Raw genomic sequence first — 23039 nt, 5'->3', positions numbered from 1 at the left:
GGGCAGCCCCCCACCGGGCGGCGGTACCCCGCTCCGGACAGCAGGGAATAGCGTCTCCATGCCCGTGCTAGTGCGGGGGCACCGTTCCCTGTGGCCAGGTGCTTTCCTGCCCCTCCCATGGAGGCCGTGCATCGAGCGCCTCCTCTTTGAGGAGAAGTTAATTTGAGACCGGTTATTATTTCTAAAATCGGGGAAATGCTGGTTAGTAGACCTTGAAGTGTAAAATGCAGTGGGCAAGCCAAGTTCGGACGGCACGTGAGGCCTTCCTGCTCCCAGGCAGAAGAGGTGCTTTATAGATTTCATTGACGTGAGCACAGCAAACCTCTCCGTGACAATAACAGGATAATTAATTTTTTAAAAGTGAGACCTAATGTAAACATGTTTTGCTTCTTACTTCCTATTCAGGCCAATTTTTTAATTACTGAACTGGTATTAGGAAAGGGAAAACAGGCTGGGTATCTATCGATAGTTGCAAAGGAAGAACTTGTAACCCCCTGAATTTTTTTTAATTTTAATACGAATCAGATGTGTTTGTACAGTGCACTCAGTCTTTGTAACAAGCCTTTTTCTTAAAAGTGGGCGGGTATAGCTACATCTGCCTTTGATGCAAGAAGGGATCAAGTGTCCCCGAGTGAGTTTGGAAACGCTCTGAATAAACTGAAAAGTGAGGAATGCTTTCTGTCTTGGGAAAGCTTCCCGCTAGTGTCATTTTCTTGTTTTAAATAGAGCGTTAGAACATAAAGAAAGCCGACGAACAAGTGTGGCTTACGGAATGGTCTTCGGAGGTACTGGTGGATTTTCAGATGGCCATTTGAAATCACAAGTGATGCAACAAAAATAATTACATCTTCCTCTTGGGGAAGGGTGAGGCAGAGCCATAGAACAAGACGATTTTAGTGGCCTGGTTCTGGAATGAGAGAGAGATTTCGAAGTCCTGTGAAAAGCCATCCTGGGTCTTAATGATTTTGTGTGTGTGTGGCTTGAAAATATGCACACTTGCCATTAATTTTCAAAATGCTCTATTTCAAAATACTCTTTCTTGCTTTCTTGCCATATTGAGTTAATACAGATAATGTACACAACTGTGCCTTTCCCTTCAGCGTGTGCTGACAGATCTTCATTTTTCAGATTTTATTTTCAGAGCAGGTTTGCTTTTGTGGTGTGGTTTGGTTTTTTTCTTCCCTTAAGAAATAAAATCTTGATTTTTATTTCTTAAACCTTCCTTGGCAGGTGGAATTTTTCTAGGTACCGTTGCTACAGCAGGGATGAAAGCAGGTTCCACACTTGCCATGACAAAAAAGAAGAACCCAGACTGGTTCAGTAAGGTTTGTTCCTTTTAAACTATTTTCCAATCGTGATACGCAGGAAATAGGAATGCGTCAAATGCTTTAGAGAAACGTTGATACACATGGAATTGGGCTGTACAAAGTTGATGGTAAGAGCACTAGACTTAACTGAAGTCAATAGGGGTGGGTTAATTTAAAAATCAATTTAGAGCTGGCACTGCTAAATACTTTAGTACTTGAGATCGGTCGAAATACATAAAGCTTAGGCTGTTGGCTGGAATCATACTGCTGCTATATAATGGAATATAACTGATGGTCTGTTTTGATTCTGTGATGTGAACATACTTCAGTCATGAGCCCGAATCACCTCAGCGATCCAGGTCACCGTGTGGTCCCACAGTGTTACAGTGAATCGGGAACCAAGGTAACTGCAGTGAGGATGGGAATGAGGAGTTAGGAAGCCTGTAAGCTGTGGAATATGGAAGTGGAATCATTTAGTCAAAGTTTAAGCTCTCCACTCCCTTCCCACTGTGTAAGGGGACTGAGGAGAGTGAGTAGTGGCTTGGTACTATGAGTTCTCATGGCCAAAAATAATCTGATCGTGTGCAATTCATAACAGGATCCACCTGAGCATTCTGAAGAAAAAAAATTGCAAAGCTAACAATTGAATTTTATCATGTTGGCATATTAATCTGAAATACAGCATATTTAATTGAAGAGCGCTTTTTTACTCATTAATGCCTCGTTACTGCTGAAAATGTCAAAAGTAGGCCCTTAAAATTGATCAGTCTCATCTCCTCCTAGGCCTTAAAATGCAACATTTATTACAGATGTTTTCAGGGAGCTGAGAACTGATCAGTTGTGTTTATTTTTAAAATGTTAATTCAATAACAATGCGTATCAAGAGAAGAAAAATTCTTCCATTGCACTTTCTATCAGAGCCTCCGTATCCGATCACTCACAATCTCCTTTTGTGGTTGAAGAGCATGAGATCCTTCCTTTGCCATCCTATTTTCCTCTGTAGGCTGCTGTGGCATAACTCATCCATTGCCTTTTCCCCAACAATAAACACAGGTTTCATTTTTGAAACAGACAAAGTAGAAAACTCCATGAGAAGTTATTTCACAAGCTACAGAAACTATTACAATAAGGAAGCTTTCTCTTTTTTTTTTTTTAAACATTTTTTTTTTTTCATTTCCTGCGTTATTTTTAGTCCAAATCAGTCTTCTGATCCCCGTCACTGCATGAGTGCAGTGACTGTGCTGGCACAAGCTTGAGGGAAGGTCCGAAGGAATGAGAATTGGTGCTCAGTGTTGGGAAGAAATGCGAGACCTATTCTTACAGCATCTTTGCTGGCTTGTGCCATGTTTTGTGTCAGGGAAATGGCAGCGTGCAAGTCAGGTAGAAACTGGAAGCAAACATAATGCAGCCTGGGACAGATTTAAATAGTTTTGTGGGAGAAAAAAATAGCAATTTAGAGGGGGAGCTGTAGCATCACAGCATCAAGGCTTCATGACTGCATTCAGACTTCCAGGAAGCAACAGTATGAGACCCTACTCTTGCAGAGTAGTGTCAGCATTACTGGCAAGAGATAAAGCTGAAATTGCACCTACTGTAGCTCCTCCATGGTAGTGAAGTAAAGTAAATGTAAGCATTTGTAGGACTGGCGCCCCAATTGTCTTGAAACTGAGATTATACAGTCCTGTTTAGTGCTGAACCACTGCAGAGACCTTCAGTTAAGAAATGATTGGGGGGGGGGGGGTTTAAAATTAAATGTTCGGATGCAGCAGCCTCCTTCTGGTAAGTGTCCAGTTTTACCAGCATTTATCCAGGTGTTTAATTTTACAGTGGGTTAGGTCATACAAAACAGTGAACACACTGAATACAATCAACCAAAACAGGTGAACACACCATTTATTTTAGGCAATGCTTCCTTTCAGACACACTCTTATCCGCAAGGGGATAGTTACAGGATTGAGGCCTGTGTCTGAAAAAAACAATGTCATTTCTCCTCTCACTTCCTGCTTACATCCTCCAGAAAAAAAAATCAAATATGAAGCATATATTTTGGTAACGAAATCAGCTAATTCTGCTCTATATTTTTCTGGCCTGGTTTTTAGAAAGACTCAAGGATTGTTTAATAGCTTATTTTTTAAATTAAAGAGTTGCTTCTTTAAAAAAAATATAGGAGCAGTAATGAAGACAATCTGTGCATAGAATAACAGGCTTGTGAGTAAGACTTGGTTCCCTTAAAATTGTTCTTTTGTTGATGATGTCGTTTTCTCCCATGCTACTGTTGTCTTTTTAAAATTTTTTAGTGTTTCATTAATCAGCTTTCTTGATGCTCTGAACAGCATATCTGATAATCATATAATAAATTGTCTTGTTTACGGAAATCCTTATCTGTGTACTTAATACCCTGAGGAATCAGCCTGTGACTGAATGCTGTTTGACTGCTGTCAGTAAAACCAAATCAATTGTTTCCATTTACCACTGTTTTTCTGGGACAATCAAGCATTTAAATAGTATTTGAGTGCGGTGGGGTTTTGCCAGCAATTTTCACAGATAATGACCCCTATTTAAAGATTCTCTGTAGAGGATATTTTTGTCCATTCATTTCCCATCTTTCAAATGGGAGAAATTTTTCTGCATGTTGTTGTATATGGTTAGGCTATGGAAGCAGGAAAAACGTCAGAAATAATCATTGGCATTTTACATCTACTCAAAGCAGTCTCTGCTGAAAGAGTTATGGAAGTTCATTAGCTTTGGTAAGGAAATAATAGGACCTGGTATAACCGTGTGACTAGAGGTCTCTGCTGTTTGTGGCTGTGTGTGTGTAGGTGTATGCTTACAGAGCATTGTTTTGTTAACAGCTTCCACTTTGGGATGTCCAAATTGGAATAAATAAGGATCAAGATACATTTTGCTTGTGCCCTTTGCAAGTGTGTATTTGTCCTTGGGTAACTGTGCCTGCAGCTAAATAGTTAGGAAAAGCATTAATGCTGAGAACTGTCTGAGGATCATTTTAATATTTCAATAAGGACAAAGCCAAGAGGAGAAAAAACTACTGGCGCTGTTTCACTGACCAAATACCACAGTGACAGACACTACATATGTTTAATTATGTCAAAGAAGAAAGAGAACCATTTTAAAAAAAAACTAAAAAAAAATTGAAGTCTTTTTAAAACAAGAATACAAAAGATCTTTTTCCCTACTTTTTGTGATGAATAGAAAAGTGCAGCTCTTTGGCATGTTTTGGAGGAAGATTTTTTGGATCCTTCCACAAGTTAATTTCACTTTTCAGTCTTTTAGACTTCTTGCAGTCTCATTTATGTTTACCTCCGAGCAATAACTGGTTTTTTTTCCCCGAGATACCCGGTAAGTAAGTAAGTAGGACTGTTCAGTTGTGTAAAGACCGTAGATGCCAGTCTTTAACAGTTACCATCTGAAATCTATGTTTCCATGGGAAGAATTGAACAGTGATCCTCTGGGGGGAGAAAAACCCAAACCCTCTTGCTGACATTTACCACTACGAGCAAGAGGATTATTTCTGTCTTACTGCTGTTGCGGGCTGCACTGATTGAAGCTGTCCTATACCAAGTAGGTACAGTAAGGTGGGCGTTGCGAGACGAGCACGGCTGGCTAACAGTGAATGTGCAGTGCCAGTTGACTGACGTCAGCCAGCGCGTGGCTTATGCCCTTGGTGGCTGCAATGTGCATTTATACGCTGCGACAGAGAAGGTTTCATTGTGGTTGGGACCCCGTTATGGCTGAGGCTCTGTTCTTCTTGGCCTGAGGTGGCTTTTCCAAGTGGCAGTGGTTTGTGTTTTCACGACACTCTTACGCAGCAGTATTTTCACAAGTAGCTAAAACTGCCTACTCTTGTTTCTGACAAAAATGAGAAGTATGGAAACTGCAGAGCATTTTCTATGTTGCCACTTGGTGAACTCTGCAGGGGAATCGGTTCAGCATTTTTGTTTGCTCTTTGCAAAATTTTCCTAAATAGTTCCCAGAGCTCCTTCAGAGTTGCAGCGCCTCAAAAATGGTCTCTCAGTCACTGTTACTCTCTCTCTGTGTCAAGCTGAAAGCTACTCGGGTTCCTCCAGTTTCCTAATATGCTGTTTCAGGAGTACAGTTAAAGCCCTGTAGGCCAATGGTTGCCCCAAGAAAAGTACCAAAATCAGCGATGTACAATGATTATGTTCTGATGTCACTGGCATAAGGGCTTGTGACTGGTCTTGATTCAGTTTTTTATTTTGGCTGGTGGGATAACCGAGTGTCAGATTCTTCTGCCCACAAAACAGGTAACTTCAGCTTTTCTGGGTAACAAAAAAATCATCCCCAGGTGGTACTGGCAACCATGAAAGCTGCTCCTGGTGGGAAGGCAGCTCACCCACGCCCTCTGGGCCCTTTGGGTCTGCTGGCAGCTGTAAGAGTTTCTGTGGTCACACTAGTACAACTGGCAAGTCAGGAAAAGTTCTAGATCCCTGAGTTAACTTTTTTAGGTCATTTTTTTTTTCCAATTACTGTTCACTTTTTCTTGATCACTTCATCTTTGGTTCTAGGGGATTACTGCCACAGCTGCATTACCAGAGAGTGGTTCATCACTGGCCTTACGAGCCCTAGGATGGGGCTCGCTCTACGCGTGGTGCGGCGTTGGATTGCTCAGTTTTGCCATCTGGAAGGCCCTGGGTGTGCACAGTGTGAGTAGCAAGTACAATCCTCTCAGATACCATATTTTTCCTTGGGTAATGTATCTTGAGGTGGCATCTCTATACTACTTCAGCCCAGGAGTTACACCTTCATTTACCACATGTAGAGTGACTAACCAGAGTGTGTGCACACAGGGAAGGCATTCTTATATCTGCAAAAAATGGGATGTTGTGGGAGGAGACAACTTCGGGGCAGAAACAGTTTTGTCCTGTCTATGTTTATTTGCACAGATGTTTCAGATTCTTCACAAAAGAGCCAGTGTTCTAATTTAGAGACTAAAATAGCTGCAAACTTTCTGTATCCTTTGCTTATTGAATTAAAGGTTACCCCCTGAATCCTATCTTTAGAGCAATCCAGTTATTTGTCCAAGTTCCATTTTTTGCATCAGGACACTGGGGACATAAGAAAAACTGAGAGGAAACCAGCTTGCTTTCTAGTGCATTTCTGGAAAGGGCAAAGGGGCAAAAGATTGAGTTTCACGTGCAATAGAGTAGCGGCCATCACATGCCACGTCAAGGCAAAGAAACTCGGGAAGCATCTGCATGTCCCGAGGGGCTAAGGCTATCTTTAGTAAATTGCTTATGTTCCAGTGTTTCACAGTGTTGAGCATGAACACTAAAGTTCGTGTAAGCATTTTTGTTTGCCCCTAGTAATAAGCCATGACTTAAGAGTCCCCTGCAGCTATAAGTTTGGCAGAACTGTCTGTATCCTCTTTAGGACTAGGAATGAATAGACTTCCTTTACCTTCCATGGCAAATTATTTCTAAATTCAGCAAAGTGTCTCCCAAAACTAAAAGGAAGAAGATACTATTCCATCCCAGTACTGTTCTCATTAGTGTCTTTATTCAAGTTCTCACTTCTTGTCTACTCTTGCTGATGTATCCTGTAGGTCACGATTCGGGTCCCAACATACAGCGCTACACAATCCCTTATTCCCCAGTTTCCAACTTTGATTCTCAATAGGAGCTAGTGAAGGAAGGCAGAACACTAAAAAAGCATAGCAGGACTTAGGAGGCATCTACAACACATACCTAGCATCAAGCCTAGCGTCAGGTATCAAGATTTGGAAACTATGAACTTAAGGCAGACTTTCACCTCTGAAAGTGCTTGAGGGGAGACACAGCTCATTTTGATGCCAGGAATTTGCGTGAGCTTAATAACTAAAGCTTTGGCAGCTGGACAAAGAGAAGTAGTGCTACCCAGGCTCTTCACCTTACTGCTTTTAACAGTAACCAGCTGCCTTTGGGGCCTGATAATTAGTCATTTGGCCCTGCTGGGCAGCAGCTTCATTTAAGAGCTGTTGGTAATACTGATAACATTACTGACAGCTAGTATAGTCTCTTGATATTGAATTGTTTCTCTCCATACTAAATTCTTAAGCATAATAAAATCCTGATTGTAAGCACTGCAGATGTTTCATTTAGCAGACAAGAAGGCTGCTTCTGTCACACGTAGGAGTACACTAACTCTGTCGCTTTCGCAAATCCATTGCCAGCTCGATCCCCGTGACTGTCTTGGTGGGGTCTTAGCAAATAAAGGGCTGACCTTCATTTGCAGAGTTTGGAGGGGAGTTCCGAGTCAAGTAAAACTGAGTTGCTAAGTTTTGTTTAATGCCTCATGTCATCTCCAGGAGTAAAATACAAGAAGCCACAGTGGAAAAGCAGACATGATGGGTTGGCAGGAGTCACACCAGGAGGAGTGAGAGAGCTAGGAAATCTTGAAGCATAGCTGTCTTGGCCAGGAAAGCGATTGAGCAGTTCTGCCCCCGACTGGCCAGCCCATGGAGATGGCTGAAGTTTGTGCATGCCAGAGCTTGGGCTGGCTTTACAGGAGGAGGAGAGCAAAGCTCATCAGTGAATTTGGAGAAGTGCAGTGGCAGATGCACTCAGAACTCTTTGGGCTGTGAACTCTGCTCACACTCGCCATGTGCTGGCTGGAAATGATGGACTGTGCAGTTGGTGCCATGACATCGCCCCAGTCCTTCAGCCAGTGTTCCTGCCGTAAATCTGTTATAACTGTACTTGCACCCGCGGGAAGAGGCAGTGAGCATCTTCCATGCACCTGAAAGGGCAGCGCTAAACCAGCAAGGTGCTGCTATGAGGTCTGGGGTTTGGGTGGGGCGAAAGGCCGGTGGCGGCATCCTCAGCTGCCCGGTGCCGGGCAGTTCCTTCCCCCGGGGCAAAGCCGACGGGGCCGGGGGCTGTGCGGCACCGCGGCGGCACCTGCTGGCACCGGCGGGAGCAGCAGTGCCCCGGTTTGGTTTTCAGACCGACCGAACGAGCGGGTTTAATCGTCTTGCAAGGACCTGTTTGTAGAAACAGGCATTGCAGCAGTGGCAAGTGGTGGTGTCGTCAGTGAGATCCCAGAGGGGTGGTTTTGCTCGGTATTGTTGCCAAACTGCTATGACTTCTAATGCCCAGGGGTGTGTTTCCCGTGAGCATCCGCTATCGACGGGATAGCGAGTGATACAAATAAATATGTATTACTCTAGGCTTTGTGACTGTTTAAGTTCTCTTGTCATCGCTTACAAAGTCGGAGATGAAACGACAAGAGAAAAGTGGTGCGATATTTCCTTGATGAGTTTTAATTGCTGCAATTAATCTGTGACCGTCATTCTGAAGCAGCGTTGCAATTGCTCAGCAGTTTGTGGTGGAAGGAAACTGAAGCCACAGTTCAGGTTGCCTCGGCCTTACACCTGAGACAGCTTGCATTTGCTGTAGAAGCAAGCCATCGCTAAGATCTGTTCCAGACACTGAGGTGGTGCACCAGCTTTGGTGATAGCAGATTTTTATTTAATCTTTTTAGTTTATTGGTTCTTAAAACAGTGCTGTGACAATGCCTACTTCCAGCTCTTAAATGGCTTTACTGTTAAAGGTAGCTTTACAGTCTGCTGCTTTTTATGCCAGCATGAAAACCCAGGGGTGATAGTAAGTAACTGATCTTTATCTCTTGGTAAGGGATATAAAAGATTTTACACTGTCTCAGGTTGGGTTGTTAATATTCCCTGACTGCGGTTACCACTGTTGTAATCGGAGGACAGGCTGGCAAGTAATAAACCCTACTAAATTCCAGTCAACTCTTATTCCTAAATGGAGAAGTGATGGATCAGTGAGGACTTGGTTTGATAGTGGTTTAAGTTCTATTTTTCTATAATGTAAAAGAGAAATCTTTGTTTTCAGCACCTAGGAGCTGGTGGTTAACTAGTTTTATATTGCATCTCTTGCAGAAAATAACCAGCTGTCAGTAATAGTCAGACTTTTTTAACCTGCTTCCTGCAATTTCTTAGGAAAATATATAAAGTCAGTCCACCTTTGATTATCTACAGGCATAGAAGTTCTGTCTATATTCGCAAGGATCATTGACCAGCAGCATTGCGGCAGTGAAGCAATTGGGGGCTGAGGACCTGACATCTTACAACCATTCCAGGGGGTTTTTAAAATCTGGACTGACTTTGGCCCTGCCCCATGGCTTGAATGCCTGTTTGTAGTTGGAGTATGTTATGTGCGCTCCTAGAATGCATCTTCAGTTTTGTGTCACCCTAAAGAAACCCAGTTTGTGCATTTTGAGGCTGTTGCACAGTACACAAACTCATGCCCAGGCAGCCTGGACAGCTGGGAGATTTGCTTCCAAAGAGGACTCCTGGTCTGAACCTGGGGCTTTTCCAGACACACCCACAGCATTCCTCTCTTAGGCACTTTACAAAATAGAAGGACATGTGCAGTGTTAAACACAAGCTTAATAATTGACATCTGGCTTGAAACAAAATGGCACCATCTTTTTTAACAAGTATATTTGCTGTTTAACAACTTCCCACATCACGGCATTGCCTAGAAAGGTTGGACCAGATGATCCTTGAGGTCCCTTCCAACCTGGGGTTCTATGATTCTATGATTCTATGATCTTACAGGCTTTTGAGCTTGCAGCTTCAGAACCCTGTAGCTGCCCACTTCTGGTGCCATGGGCTGGCTGTTTTCTGATGCAAAACACAGAGGTGTTGAAATAAATTTTGTAGAAAAGAATGGGTTTGGCCAAATTATAATTTTTTTTTAAAGTAGAAACATCTTATTTCAACATTCTCCATATGAAGGGCTCAATGAAGTTACAAATTTCAACTGAAGAATAAATGGTGTTTCACTCAGTAAAAATGTTTTAAAAGTAAAAAATTGAAAATTATTTTAAACCCCCTGTTGTTACAGTTGACCTAAACAAGTATTTTCATGAAAGTTTCCTAAAATTAAGTCTTTCTTATTTTATTTACCTTTTTACAGACGTTATGATCCACCACACCTTTTCGTGGCTTGGAAAAATGTTAGTTTCACAATTTCTAGAAGTTACAGTTGAGTTGTAAACCCTTGTTTTAAATAAGCAGGTTTTTGTTTTTAATTAAACTTGCAGCTATAGAATACTTGATGGGTATTAAAACATACCTATGAATGCCTGATGTCCCTGGTTTTTTTGTGTTTTTTTTAAAACGATCAGCTATTATGAGCCTTCTTTTAAAAGCAGAACAATACACTCAGCCCTTGTAGACTGAAGCATGCAACAATTAACAAACATGATAAATTATGCTTTAAAAGCCCTTTTGCTCTTCATGCCCTCAATAAATTAGGTTTTATTTCCTCAGAAATAAAAGCATTCTTTCTCCCATAGGAAAAGGGCCAGAATGATTCATATGTAGGTTTGTGAGATTCTGATTGTTGCTTCCACAGCTGTTCCATGGAAAGCTGGAAAAATAGTGAGAAAAATTGCCTAGTAATTTGTGACTAATATAGTTATAAAATATTAGTTTATCATTTTTATGGTGACTCCTAATGAAATATCCTGTTTTTCATTGATCTTAACCTTTAAAATATTAACAGTCTAAACCAATTGCACAGCTGTGAAGAGACATCTAAAACAATTAAAAGCAACACAGAGAATATATGCTTGCCATGGTTTTGTTGGTAAGGATATTTCCTAGGCGGGCTGCTTTTCTCTAGAGGAAATCTAACCTCTAAATCACCATTTTAAGCATAAAAATAATAACATCCCCCCGCTTATTTTGAGAGATATTTGATATAATTTTGTGAGACTGTAGTCATAGGTACAGTATAAATACAAAGGAGTATTGGCTTTAAGGATGGATTAATTTAAAAAGTAAAATGAAAACATGGAGACACAGTCTTCAAAAATTATTGGGTTTGGCATCTGTAGATACTACTAAGATCTATAGATCTCAACCAAGTATAGACATGTTGCAGTGGCTGAAATTTTTATGCTATTTCATAAATGAACAAATGTTGCTATAAAAGCAGTATATCTCCTAGAATCATTTTAGAGTCATCCTAGAGTCATTCCTCGATTTTTTTGTTGTTACAAGTTTTTAATTTTAGTTGTATGTAATCCTCACCTAATTATTACTCCCAAAGTTTCTATTTCTTGCCATGCTTATGTTTGCATAATAAAACCGTATCTTTTCCTTGCTATTTCACGACCATATATTTCAATATAAATGAAATCTGCCCATTTTTAAACGTTCTTTTATTTTCTCAATACTTGTTTAAATTCAAGCCCTTAGAAAGAAGATGGAGTACTAGTACAAGTCAGCACTTCCTCCTCCTGTTTATACAGGGTTTTTCTGTACCACTTATATTGCCGAATCAGTTTGGCATGGAGGAGACTTCCCTCCACACACATACTGCTAGTATTTTATCCAAGAAGTAAGGGGGGAAAAAAGTAACCTATGAACTTCACTGTAAACTTGATAAGGCAGGATGCTTATTCAAGGAATAAGATAATCATTTTCCTACTGGAAAGCTGCTACATCTGCTTTATGAATAGGGACAGCTGTAAGTATTTCAAAAATAGGGGAAGACTGTAACTCTAGCTGTCTTGAGGAATTACTCTGCTGTGTCTTGGAAGAGACTCGTAGCTGTTGGCTGCTGCCAACCTGCTAAGAAGCTAGAAAGAGTAAATCAACGTTCAGCCTTTGGTCTGAAATTGCCTCTGTGGAGCAGTTCCACATCGCCATGAGTGGATTGATCCACTTCTGGCTGCACGTAACTCTGAACTATATGTGTACAACTAAAATCTGAATAAAAGCTTATCTAATCGGTGCAAATTATTTGTGCTACATCTTGGTCTCATGGGATCTTCCTGTGCTTCATTAAGTGTGGTGGCGTGGCCACTCTTGTCTTACCCTTCTGTGGTCCAAGACACCAGCTGCTCTGCTTGCCTGGAGGCACCCAGCCGACCCTGCCTGGCTCCAGGTGTCACACTGGCTCTGATGGGTTTCCTGCACGGAATTCAGCCCTGGGCGTAGCATTGAGGCTTATGCATCACTGAAGAGTTTTGGGTTTGTGCTGGCTCTTTTCCCGGCCATGAATCGCACTTGTGGATGATACATATCATGAATTCCTGGACATATAGGGAAAAAATTACTCAGGTTGCCCTTTTCAGAAACTGCCTGCTTGCAGACAATTAATGTTTTTACTCTAAGTCAGAAATCCAAATGACAGCACAGAAGAGCTTATAGAGTTGGGATGCTCATCCTGAGATTTTGGGTCCATTAACCAACTTGCTTTATACGTTTAGATATTTAACTATTTTAAATTTAAAATTACTTTAATATTAATTTCTCAAATTGCCCAGGGTGACTAAGGAGCAATGACTAATACACCATAATAGAGTAATCACGTGGATGTCCTTTCCAGGCACCCAGATTTGAAAGTAAGATTCTGCAGAAATAAATCATGTGTTCCTCAGTCATTTCAAAAGTATTTCACTCCATTTTTCTGCATGGCTTGAAAGCCTTTTGCAGCAAGATGGTATAATCCAAACTTTGTACCATTACTTTTATTTTGAAGCCTGATGCAGCATTGCTGAAATCAATGAGAACAGGCCTGAGAATGAGACGCTGACTTAATCTGCTTGGAGATATCATATACTACAAAAACTTAAGTCTTCAGCATTTTACTTCAGAAAGATCAACATGGAAACGTATGAGATTTTAAAGGATACTCTGGTATCTCTGAACCTGAGGAAGTTGCTTTTTTTTTCAGATTGTGGTTTACAAAATTACTGTCTTGGTGCGCATAAATTAAGAGTTGTCTTTCCAGTTGATCATAATTAGGTAGTCGCTTCCTTTTTTTTTTTTTTGTTCAAAATAATCTAGCCTTAAACCAGAACAGTTTTGTTTTCTTTAGGCTTTTGTACTGGAATGGCATCTTCTTCCTTTTATGATAGATGCATAGAAAGATACTTTCAGGCTACCAGTTAACAATCCCGCTTTTGGGAGCTGAGTGACATTGGCACAGAAGTTAAACCAGACGAAGTGGGGCTAGTGAAGCACGTTTGTGATGTAGACCAGCTTTCTTCCCGTTTGTGAAATACGTTCATTTAGGAATGAGTCACGTGGCTGCTGCACACTTGGAAAAGTAACATGAGGAAAGTATTTTGTGTGTTTCATCTCTTCATGTGACCCAGTCATTGGGAAAGGGACAGCCTGACCCTTGTGACGTGACAGCTCTCAGTAGTTTGCAAGTAATTTGGGACAGACTATGTAGTAGCTGTGGGAGGCTACTACATATGGATAATGGTTTGAGAACTGTGGCAGCCTTGTTCTGAACAGTAACTATCCTCTCCCTGTAAAATTCACTTAGGTTATTTTCCTATTATTTTTCTTTCAAAAAGCACAGGATGTGTTTTACCCAATTACACAGGATTTACAGGGATAGGTTTCTGGAAAAATACATCTATGTGCTTGTTTAATTTTAGGCATTGCAAATGGCCCTCTGATTTCAAAGAGTATTCCGTGCTACGTAAGGTTAAGCATGTGTGCAAGTCTCCATGGGATAGGGGGTTAATATGAGCCCTTGATTTCTCTAGATGGTTTAGCAAAATTCTGCTGCTCCTTTTCTCTATGCAAGCCTGAAACACTGGAATCAGCGAACAGGTTGTGAACAGTGCACTATGACACTACAGTGTAAGACAGTGAAATATTAGGATGTGTACTGCCAGGATTGACCCTCTGAAGGCCATTTTCATAGTCCTGTAGTTCTGAATAATCCAAACATTCACAATGCCTTTGCCAATGAAGTGTAAGGTCTAAGAACATGAACCAGGGCTCTATTTTCCATGCTTATTTTAGAGGTCACCATGCAAGCTGGCACAGGTGATCCCGCAGAGGGTCCCCCATTTTACACTGAAAATCGGAGAATCACCTTCAGCCAGCAGACTCTGCTCTGCGCATATGTAAGGGCTCAGCACTGGCCGTTGTCTACGAATAACTTGCTATTTCTGTATGTGGACCTTGGTTAGCATTTGCTAACAAGGGCAACAGCAATCATTTTAAGATTTGGGAAAAGGTGGCAAGAACAATCATCTCCGATGCTCTCAGATCCAGGGCTGCCCATCTCATCTTCGTGCCTTGTGAAATGGAAGGTGGCTGAGGAAGAGCCAGGGCGTGTACATACTGTATTCAGTCGATATTCCAGTTCAGGGCATCTAACCTCATTTCACTTGGAAGCTAATGTAAGCAGTTCTTACTGGTACGAGCACTAAAATAGAAAACTAATAATTCCTAGAATCTGGTGGCCTATTATGAATGTCAGACATTAAAGAGAACATTTCTTCGTAAAACTTTCATTCTAGGATTCAAATAGACTCTTTTAGCCCCTCTTCCATTCATTTTAATATGAACGGCCACGTAAGTGCTCTCAGTAATAGTGCTATCCCAATTTTTGCATGACATTCTGTCAATGATGTACATTAAAAAGAGATTATTAAATGGAAGATGCTTTTAGGTCCTCATATTTTTGCCACCTGAGGCAGGATCATTAGGTTAAGATAAGAAAATAACAGTGATCTGTAGCTATTACAGATTATTTAATGCAGTAAGGTAGATGATACCCTTTTAGAAAGAAGCCTGACAGTCAGAGGTAGAACAGTTACTGTAATTTATTTGGCAGGGAAAAACAGCGTCAAGCTTTGCAATATCTGTGATAAAAAAAATAAAATTCACTTGAGTGAAATTCACTTCAGAGAGTTGCCTCCAGGAATGGAGCATGCTGGAACATTAAGAAATGTGTTACAAATCATTCGTGTACCGCTAGGTTCAGAAGCAGCAGCTGACAGAGTGGCCTGTGATACTGAAGGCAGCAGAAAGAGGTAAAATACATTCAGCTTTTAGTGCTCAGTTTACTGCACTATTAATTGAAGACATTATCACAGTTGAACCGAGTACCCCAGTGTCAGTGTGGCTCACAATAATAAAGAGGCAGCCATTTCAGTGAATTATTTCAAAACATTCCAGTACTCAGTACATAGCACATTAGCTTTCATAATTAAATTAATGCTTTTTGATTTGAGACCGCTGGCATGTGTATTGTGGAATCTGGAAGAAATACAGGACAAGATTCCAGTGAGGGAGAGGGCAGAAGAGACCTCCCGAGTGGCATGTCTACTGAAAAGAAAAGGCAAGGCAAGACACAGATTCCTACTTGCAGCATTTCCCTCATCCAGAAGTGTGCTTGTTCCCTGAGAGGTAAAGCAGGTAAAGATGAGGTCCCAAATCTTGCACCTCATGTGTGCAGTATTAATAGAACATAAAGCTAGGTTTGTCATCTTCACAAGAAGCTCACCACACTGCACTGGACACTGGTAAGCCCAATTCATTGAAGGGGAGCTAATTTGCATGTTTAGTGAACAAATTTTACCTTCTCTACAGGGTTCCTCTGAAGCTGCAATGGGCCTGGTATGATACTGTCAACCAAATGCAAGCAAGAACAACCCTGAGGCCAGTGTGAGTTAGTTTGGAGGCCAAATTTAGTCCTAAACATACAAATATATTAAATAGACTTTGGCCAGTCAAGGCCCAGGATATTGAGCTGATAGTCTCTGAAAGAAGTCACAGCCTAAAATTTGATACTGGAATGGTTCATAAGCAGGCAGACATTGTCACTGGGAGAGAAGGGATAGGAACTTTGGGATGTGGTTTCCATGGTTATTTACGTGTGCATACACTGGTTCCATTACATCAGAGAAAAGTTATTTTTCAAAGTCTTCTCCATGCTTTTAGGCAGCGTAGCAAGTGAGCTTTAGAGGAGCTCTGAGTGCAGGGAGGAAGTACGTTCAGGATAGCAACAAGCAGAAATATGGAAATGGAGGAGGAAACTCAGAAGCTGATGTTAGTAGTGGAACAGAAGGGAAAGGGGAGATACCTTAGAAGGCCAGGTCAAAGCCCTAATGAAATACCATACTGCACTTTCTTACTGGGAGGAGAGGGAGACGGGGCAGAACTAGAAGTCCGTGACTAGTACTAATTATGTTGCTTAGCAAGTATTAGTGAGAACTCAAAAACTGTTGTGGAGAGGAAGAAGAGAGTGCAGTATCTTTGAAGAATAGGAGAACTTCTAGTAAGAGTTAGTAGCTGTGACATTTGTATCGTGAAGAAGTTGGCCCTGTTATACAAACTGTGAAGACTATGTATTAGTGAGGCCCATGCCAGTCACTGCAGATTATGTCCTTCTGAAATAGCTGACAACCCAAAGCATAAGATTGAGAAGACAATGCACAGTGGTGATCAGCTTGGCATTATGATTTATTAAAATAGCTCACTGTCCAGGAATCACAAAGGAAGAAAGTTTGTGGAAAAATATAAAACATGGGCAAGTTGTGAATTGCAATGCGAAACTCTTCTTGGGCAGAGGGGGCTTGTGGAAAAGGGCATAGATGCTGGCAGGAGAGGAAGTGGTAAATGAGCCATTGAGTCTGGCATCACCTGCAAAGTGGTTTTACAAAGAAGCATCAAACTGTGAGAAGGCAAGGCTGAGGAAATTTCTCAAGGAGTCTTGAAAGCAACAAAAAGACGTTGAATGTTTCAGATTTGGTCCACGTGTTTAGGAAAAATTGCTTTTCCAGGAAATGAGTTGCTTTTACCTGCAGAACATAAATTAGAGGTCTGAGGAGAGAAAAAATCTGAATATTCTTAAATCTGCAGCTGCTAGCAGTGTTTTAGTGCTTTCTAAATAAATATAATTTTTCTTTCAGAAGAGAGCTGTAGTGTTTTATCTCCCAGACAAGATTGCCTTTTGCATTCGAGGGCTAGAGTTTGGCATGTTAGTAATTACAAGGTAGCTGTTAGAGTGAGGAAGCACTGTCCTTTTCTGAATTGCTCCCCCTCCCTCATCATCCTCTTTTTGGAGGCTTTATATAATTACTTTTAATTTTTCTTCGGTTTTGTGTGTCTACAGGGCTTATGAGTGTGTAATTTAAATTTGACACTAAAACAAATCTCAAAGCCTGAGTTTGGAAACAGCCAAAAAAATCCACATTGCACCAGATCATTAGCGGGTATAAAATGTTTTATTTCCACTTATACCAGCTGAGCTACAGCAGTTTACATCAGGTTAGGATCTGACCATTCCTGCGTTACCAAACATCCAGATACTACTTAGTGTGAGATGAAAGAGCAGAAGAGTTGTTTCACTCTTTAGGAAGTAAAAAATGTTAAGTAAATTGAATGCTTTCTGCACATCAGGTAACTGATGTAACTTGATTACAGAAGACTGGAAAAAAACAGCTAAGCCAAAGCTCCTAAAGCATTTCCTACTGTAAACACTTGTATTTAATTGTCAGCAATTGTTTAATGTAATTTGGGCTGTTCCCCTACGTCAGCTCTGATACTGGTGTTTATTATTCTTGGAAATATTAGCTGTCTATAAACGCTTTTCAGGTTTTTTAAATAAGAAGCAAAAATATTACTTTAGGAACAATTGTGGGTGATGGCCAAGATTTTTAAAAAACCAGAATGAATAATTAATCAAACCAGCTATCTGATCAGAATAAAATATAAAGCAGACAGTGAATTAGTTTTTACATAAGAACACAATCGGGATAAAACAAACAGGATAATTTGGCTCTGAATTTTCCTCCTACTTTATTTAACAAGTATTTTTATTTGATTAGCAGTACCAAGGCATTTTTACACAAAAACTTGAGTTCTAAAATGCTTTCATCCATCATAGTTAGTTATTGTCTTAGTAAAGGATCGGTAATTTCTTTGTAAATTGTTTCATTCTTTGTATCAGCTGTAACTTGAATAATTGCATTCCAGCAACATTTCTCTGAGGAAGTACCAGTTCTTTGTCAGAATTATTCATACGCAGAAGGACTTGAGCAGAAAATGGCCCAAAGGTATTTGTAAAAAACCCAGTGACCCATAACACACAAAATGTAGGCATATTAGAGAAGGTGCCTGTGTGGCTGTTTAGAATATCTAGATTTCTTGGAACCTCTGCGTGGGACATACTGCCTGAGACAGTGTTTGGTCTTCAAGAGGTCATTTCATCCAGTGCTTGAATACCACATCCTGTCTTCTCTGCGTGAATGTCATAGATTCTCTAAAGCTTCCTAAAAATAGCAATCCAAAAATTCCGCTGTACATCCTGCTGTTTGTGTAACAGGATTTGCACCGATTTGATTTTTCCATGCCTATCCTTTAAAAATACATTGTATGTAAAAATCTATGTAAAAATCTTGGAAGAAAGCAAGCTGCTAAATCTGAATATTATCTTCAAACAGAAGTGATTTTTAAAGAAATTAAATTTCTGTTCTGGCCTGCCAGGACTATTGAATCAGACACTGGTGATAAGTTGGTTATCATAAATACAGATTTGGCAATTGATGTTAATATACTGATATTCAAATATAAGACTAGCAAGCTTCCTCTTTCACAGCATTTAATTTAACAACAGTGAAAGAAAAGCTTGGTGCTATATATTGTTAGGAATCTTGTTTTCTTTCCTATTAATGTATAAATTTGAATGAGACTTTGACACCTGTATCCATATGGTGGGATAAACCTAAATTGTCAAGAGCTGACCAGTATTTTTTCTTTAACCCTTGTTTTTAAAATCATTGAACAGACCTATTGGGCCTTTAATCTATTACAAGTGTAGAAAAAGGCACTGCAGGCAAAATATGGGCACATTCTAAAGAGGTGATTTTCCTCCAAACAAAATCATTTGAAGTGTGTGTGTATATAGTAGTTCAAATAACAGTAGTGCGTCATTCAGGCAAGTGGTTCAAATTAGGCACCCCAGTGGGGTGCTTTAGAAGGGGGGATTTTTGTGGGTCTCTTCATACTTTTTTTCACTTTGTTAATTGAACCAACATAATCAGAGGGAAAGTATTTAATTTTCTGTCATTTTTGAAGTCTTTTTACCTCTTCTTTACCTCACACACAGTTTATTTTGTGGAATAAGCCCAGGGTTCATGGTACTACTTTATTTGCTCCTTATTAACAGTTAACTGATTTTATTTTTTTAATCTCTCCTATAGATGAAAGAATTCCAAACTAAAATGCAGTCAATGTTTCCAGCAATCCCTAAAAATAGTGAGTCCAGTGTTGAATGGGAAGACTTACTTAAATCCAAGTGAAAGACTCAGAGCCATTTGGAGATGTCTCTTTCAGCAAGAGCAGGAGCAGAAGTAGCAGAAGCGTCCCACCTGAAAAATAGAGAAGCAAACTCAGACTGAGTTACTGACTGCGTTCACTGAACTTGGGGTTGCCAGTCAACATCTAGCAGCAGGGGATTTAAAACAAAGCAAAACAATTTATATTGTACTTTTCAGTGTGCTTGGTATAGTTGATTTGTGAAGAAATGAACCCGCCAAGGTAAGTTGGATCCAACTTTAAAAAAGACTCTCTCTTATGAAGACTTAAAGAAGAAACCGATCTTCAGTAGTAAATATAAGGGAAAAACTCCAATAAACTTTTATCCTGTCTAGTGTCTGAAGAGGAATTTTAGGAAATTTCTTTAGGAAACAAAGAACAGTACTTTCAGGGACATTTACATGTCCCATTAGGAATATAACCATCAAGTCAATTATAACAGATCTGTTACTGAGCCTGAAGGTAAAGCATACAGCGCACTCTTCTAAAAATAAAGGAGACATTTAAATTTGCAACAGAGAAAGTATCTAAACCAAACTATTTTTATATATCTGAAGGGAAGGTTTAAAACATCCCATATGCAAGTAGTGACCTACTGAGCTCCTCTGTAGAGCATCAGAAGAGATCTCTACAAAGTGCAGTGTTTTCTCAGTATTAGCTTTTTCTATTGGATCCCACAATAGTGAACCTGATAGGTTGGATAAAAGTCTCTACTATATTTGTATAGCAATTTTAAGTTGTAAGTGAAACAGCAAGACACCCAGTCTGTGCTACACAAGTATTTTCAGCTAAGAAAGTGTATGGGCAGGGCTAGGTTTTTTTGTATTTCAGTGGTTCCTGTGGCTCTTCTACCAGGAGAAGCAATGTGACATTTTCCACGCTGCAGTAATCTCATGAAGTGTGGGCGTAAACTAGGAAGAATAATGTCTTACTCAGGCATTGTATTTGCAGAACTGTAGATCTGTAAAAATGCAGAAATAAAAGAAAAATTGCTATCGGTGAACAATCCTTTGTTGAATGCTCAGTTATCAGGGGTTTTTATTAATTGCACACAGTCCAATTAGTCAGTTGTCAGATTTAATAAAGTCCTCTTAAAACCTGTCTTTGTGATTAAGTCTTTATATTCCTAGGAAAGAACATGAAAAAAAAGCTTTAAATGTTGGATGAATAATAGAGAGGTATGGTTTTCCTATGAAGCATGACAGCGCTAAAATAAAGTGTAATAGTTGACATATTTTCCATAGCTTGATGCTTGCCATCCAATATTAAATAAATTGTGGTGAATACTGCCATCATATGCATGTGAAAAGTGGTACTGTTTTCATATTTCTGTTAGTTTGTGTGCATGGCAATACTTGTAGTGCCTACGCTTATGCGTATAAGTGCTGAGTTACCAAGTTTAACAAGTAGTCATGTCATTAAAACTGGTCAAGTACTAAACTGAAATAAATAAATGCAAAACATGTGATGTCCTTAAAGTTGCTTAGCTTTAGTTTCTAGGGTGGGATTTGGGTCATCTCTCTTTATCTGGATTGAATAACTCACCTAAATCAGTCATCCAAAGTTCCCTGCACAGTCAGTGGAGAAAGACAGGACTGGTCAGAGGGTGACTTGCACTGCGTTAAAAGGAATGGCTGCTCCCAGAACTGTACAAAGCATCTGCCCTGAGCTACCTGCTGGCTGCCTCTGAAAAGAGCTGCTCTACCCTTGTTTGCTTCCCATCAGCACGGCAACTGCATGAGAACACAGTTCAGGAGAAACTCAGAAGAAAAATGAGTGGGTTTCTAGCGCTTTAGAGCTCTGAGGGTTAGAGAAGTGCTAGTCCTGGCACAAGACAGCTGTCCCTTCTGGCAATGGTTAGCCATTGGATCAGCGTAGCTGTATTACAAAAAAAAATTCCCTTATGACAGATAAGATGAATCAAATCTGGAGGTGCCCAGTTATGTGGACATGCCAGATGATGCTCTTCAAAAAATCCTAACACCGTGAAATACACAGACATAAAACTTTAAAATAGAATCACACTTACAGGGCAAGTACAGAGCCATCAAGTAAATCCATACTGAGGTATAAGGCTGAACGTAAAACATGTTCCAAAGCGAGAGGAATTCATAGATCATCTTATTCCAAGCTTTATTCTGTGCTTTTCTGGAAACGGGTTTTCTCTACAGAAAGCTTTGTGTAGAAGAGTGCAAGCATAATGTAGAAGTAAATCAAGTCTCAATCCACATGAAAAACATGGGAGATCTTGGATTTTCTTTATTGCATGGTGCAGCTTGTTTCACTTGGTGAACATTCTGCTGGTTTTGTGATGGTTCATTTTTTCTCTTTAAGAAAATATTTGGCAAAGAGTTTCTGGAAACCACAACAACCCCCTGAACAAATAGAGGGGAAGAGTACCTGGTACACCAAGAGCAGCTAGATACCATAGTGTATGTGGTTATTGAAACCGAGCAAATAAAATCAGGCAAAAAACAACAACAGGCAACACATGTCAAAAAAATAAATCAAGTTTCAAGACTTAAGTACCAGAAGTAGACCTTGGCACAGAAAGTTGGTGGGTCCAGTGGCCCCCTAATTGCTTTCTCTTTTATTAAAAAAAACCGCTTACTGGCTTTCTGCATCAAGGGAGTGTAAGAATAAAACATGGAAGGGAAGTTTATTTTCATTATCAACTTTTCCCGTGCAAAAAGTTACACTAAAATAAGGGGATGTTTGCAACACTGCTATTCAAGTGGGTAATGTAGCATAGTTGCAGTGAGTTTCAAGTTGTTTAAAGTCACTTTTCATCTGACCTCTGTGTTTCATTTACACTGATTTTTCACCAACTTTCTGGTCACATTTAGTTATAGGAATTATGGAGGCCATGTGTGTTCCTAAAATTAGCCTGTAGGCTAACATTTAATAATACATGAGCTCCCTTCATACTACTATGTTGCTTAGAAGCAAAAAGAGAAATAGGAAAATGGTGATGAAAAGGGATCAGTATGGCACCTGGCTGTGTGAGAAACAGGGATGGGCAGGCTACTCCACCATCCTCGTCCTTACCAAGGGAGCCTCCACAGTACCACCAGGCCCAAGGTCAGTAATGGTGTCTTTGCTGTAGAAGGTGGCAAATGAAAACAAACTGGAAATGCTCATTCAATTTGGTCCACTGCCCACTCTCGTAAAAAAAGTCTCAGGGGCTTTTGCTGTGATTTTTGTCACCTGCAGCATCTGCTGACTTAAGCCAGGCTCCTAAGAGCTCATAGTTTTAGAAAATTCACATCACCATACACGCAGAACAGAGTAGCCTTCGATATTTAGGCTGTCATTCAAAAATCTCCGGAGAGTTACATGCCTGAAACTCAATTACGGATGAAGAGCTGAATCAACACTGTGATGCTGGGCTGGGCTGGTGGTTGCTGAATTTCTAGATGTTTCAAACCTGATAGGCCAGAAAACAATCCCATCTGGGCAAATGGCTTATTTTAGCAATTGGGATTAAGCTGACAGAAGTTTTCTGTAATTTGTCTATTTCTTTAATAGCAGGGACATATTGTTAAATTAGTTAATGGGAAGAAAAAATGTTTAACAGCTAATGCGCTCCTTTATGTGGTGTGCCA

At 40.2% G+C, this 23039-nt stretch overlaps 1 protein-coding gene across 2 annotated transcripts in view; it reads left to right on the top strand.

Moving 5' to 3' along the window:
- Positions 1 to 19674, top strand: part of TMEM242 (transmembrane protein 242) — a 40218-nt gene extending 20544 nt beyond the window's left edge. For both annotated transcript variants that reach the window (XM_009644297.2, XM_035899890.1), the window contains exons 3-5: positions 1231 to 1325; positions 5852 to 5989; positions 19320 to 19674. In XM_009644297.2, coding sequence (XP_009642592.1) covers positions 1266 to 1325; positions 5852 to 5989; positions 19320 to 19418 — 297 coding nt within the window. In that variant the 5' untranslated portion in view covers positions 1231 to 1265 and the 3' untranslated portion in view covers positions 19419 to 19674. The remainder of the gene's footprint in view (positions 1 to 1230; positions 1326 to 5851; positions 5990 to 19319) is intronic.
- Positions 19675 to 23039: the final 3365 nt, after the last annotated feature.

Source organism: Egretta garzetta, unplaced genomic scaffold, assembly GCF_000687185.1.
Source record: "Egretta garzetta isolate BGI_Z169 unplaced genomic scaffold, ASM68718v1 scaffold397, whole genome shotgun sequence".
NCBI lineage: Eukaryota > Metazoa > Chordata > Aves > Pelecaniformes > Ardeidae > Egretta > Egretta garzetta.
Note: the sequence above shows the minus strand (reverse complement) of the source record. Positions and strands in the feature narration are given on the sequence as shown.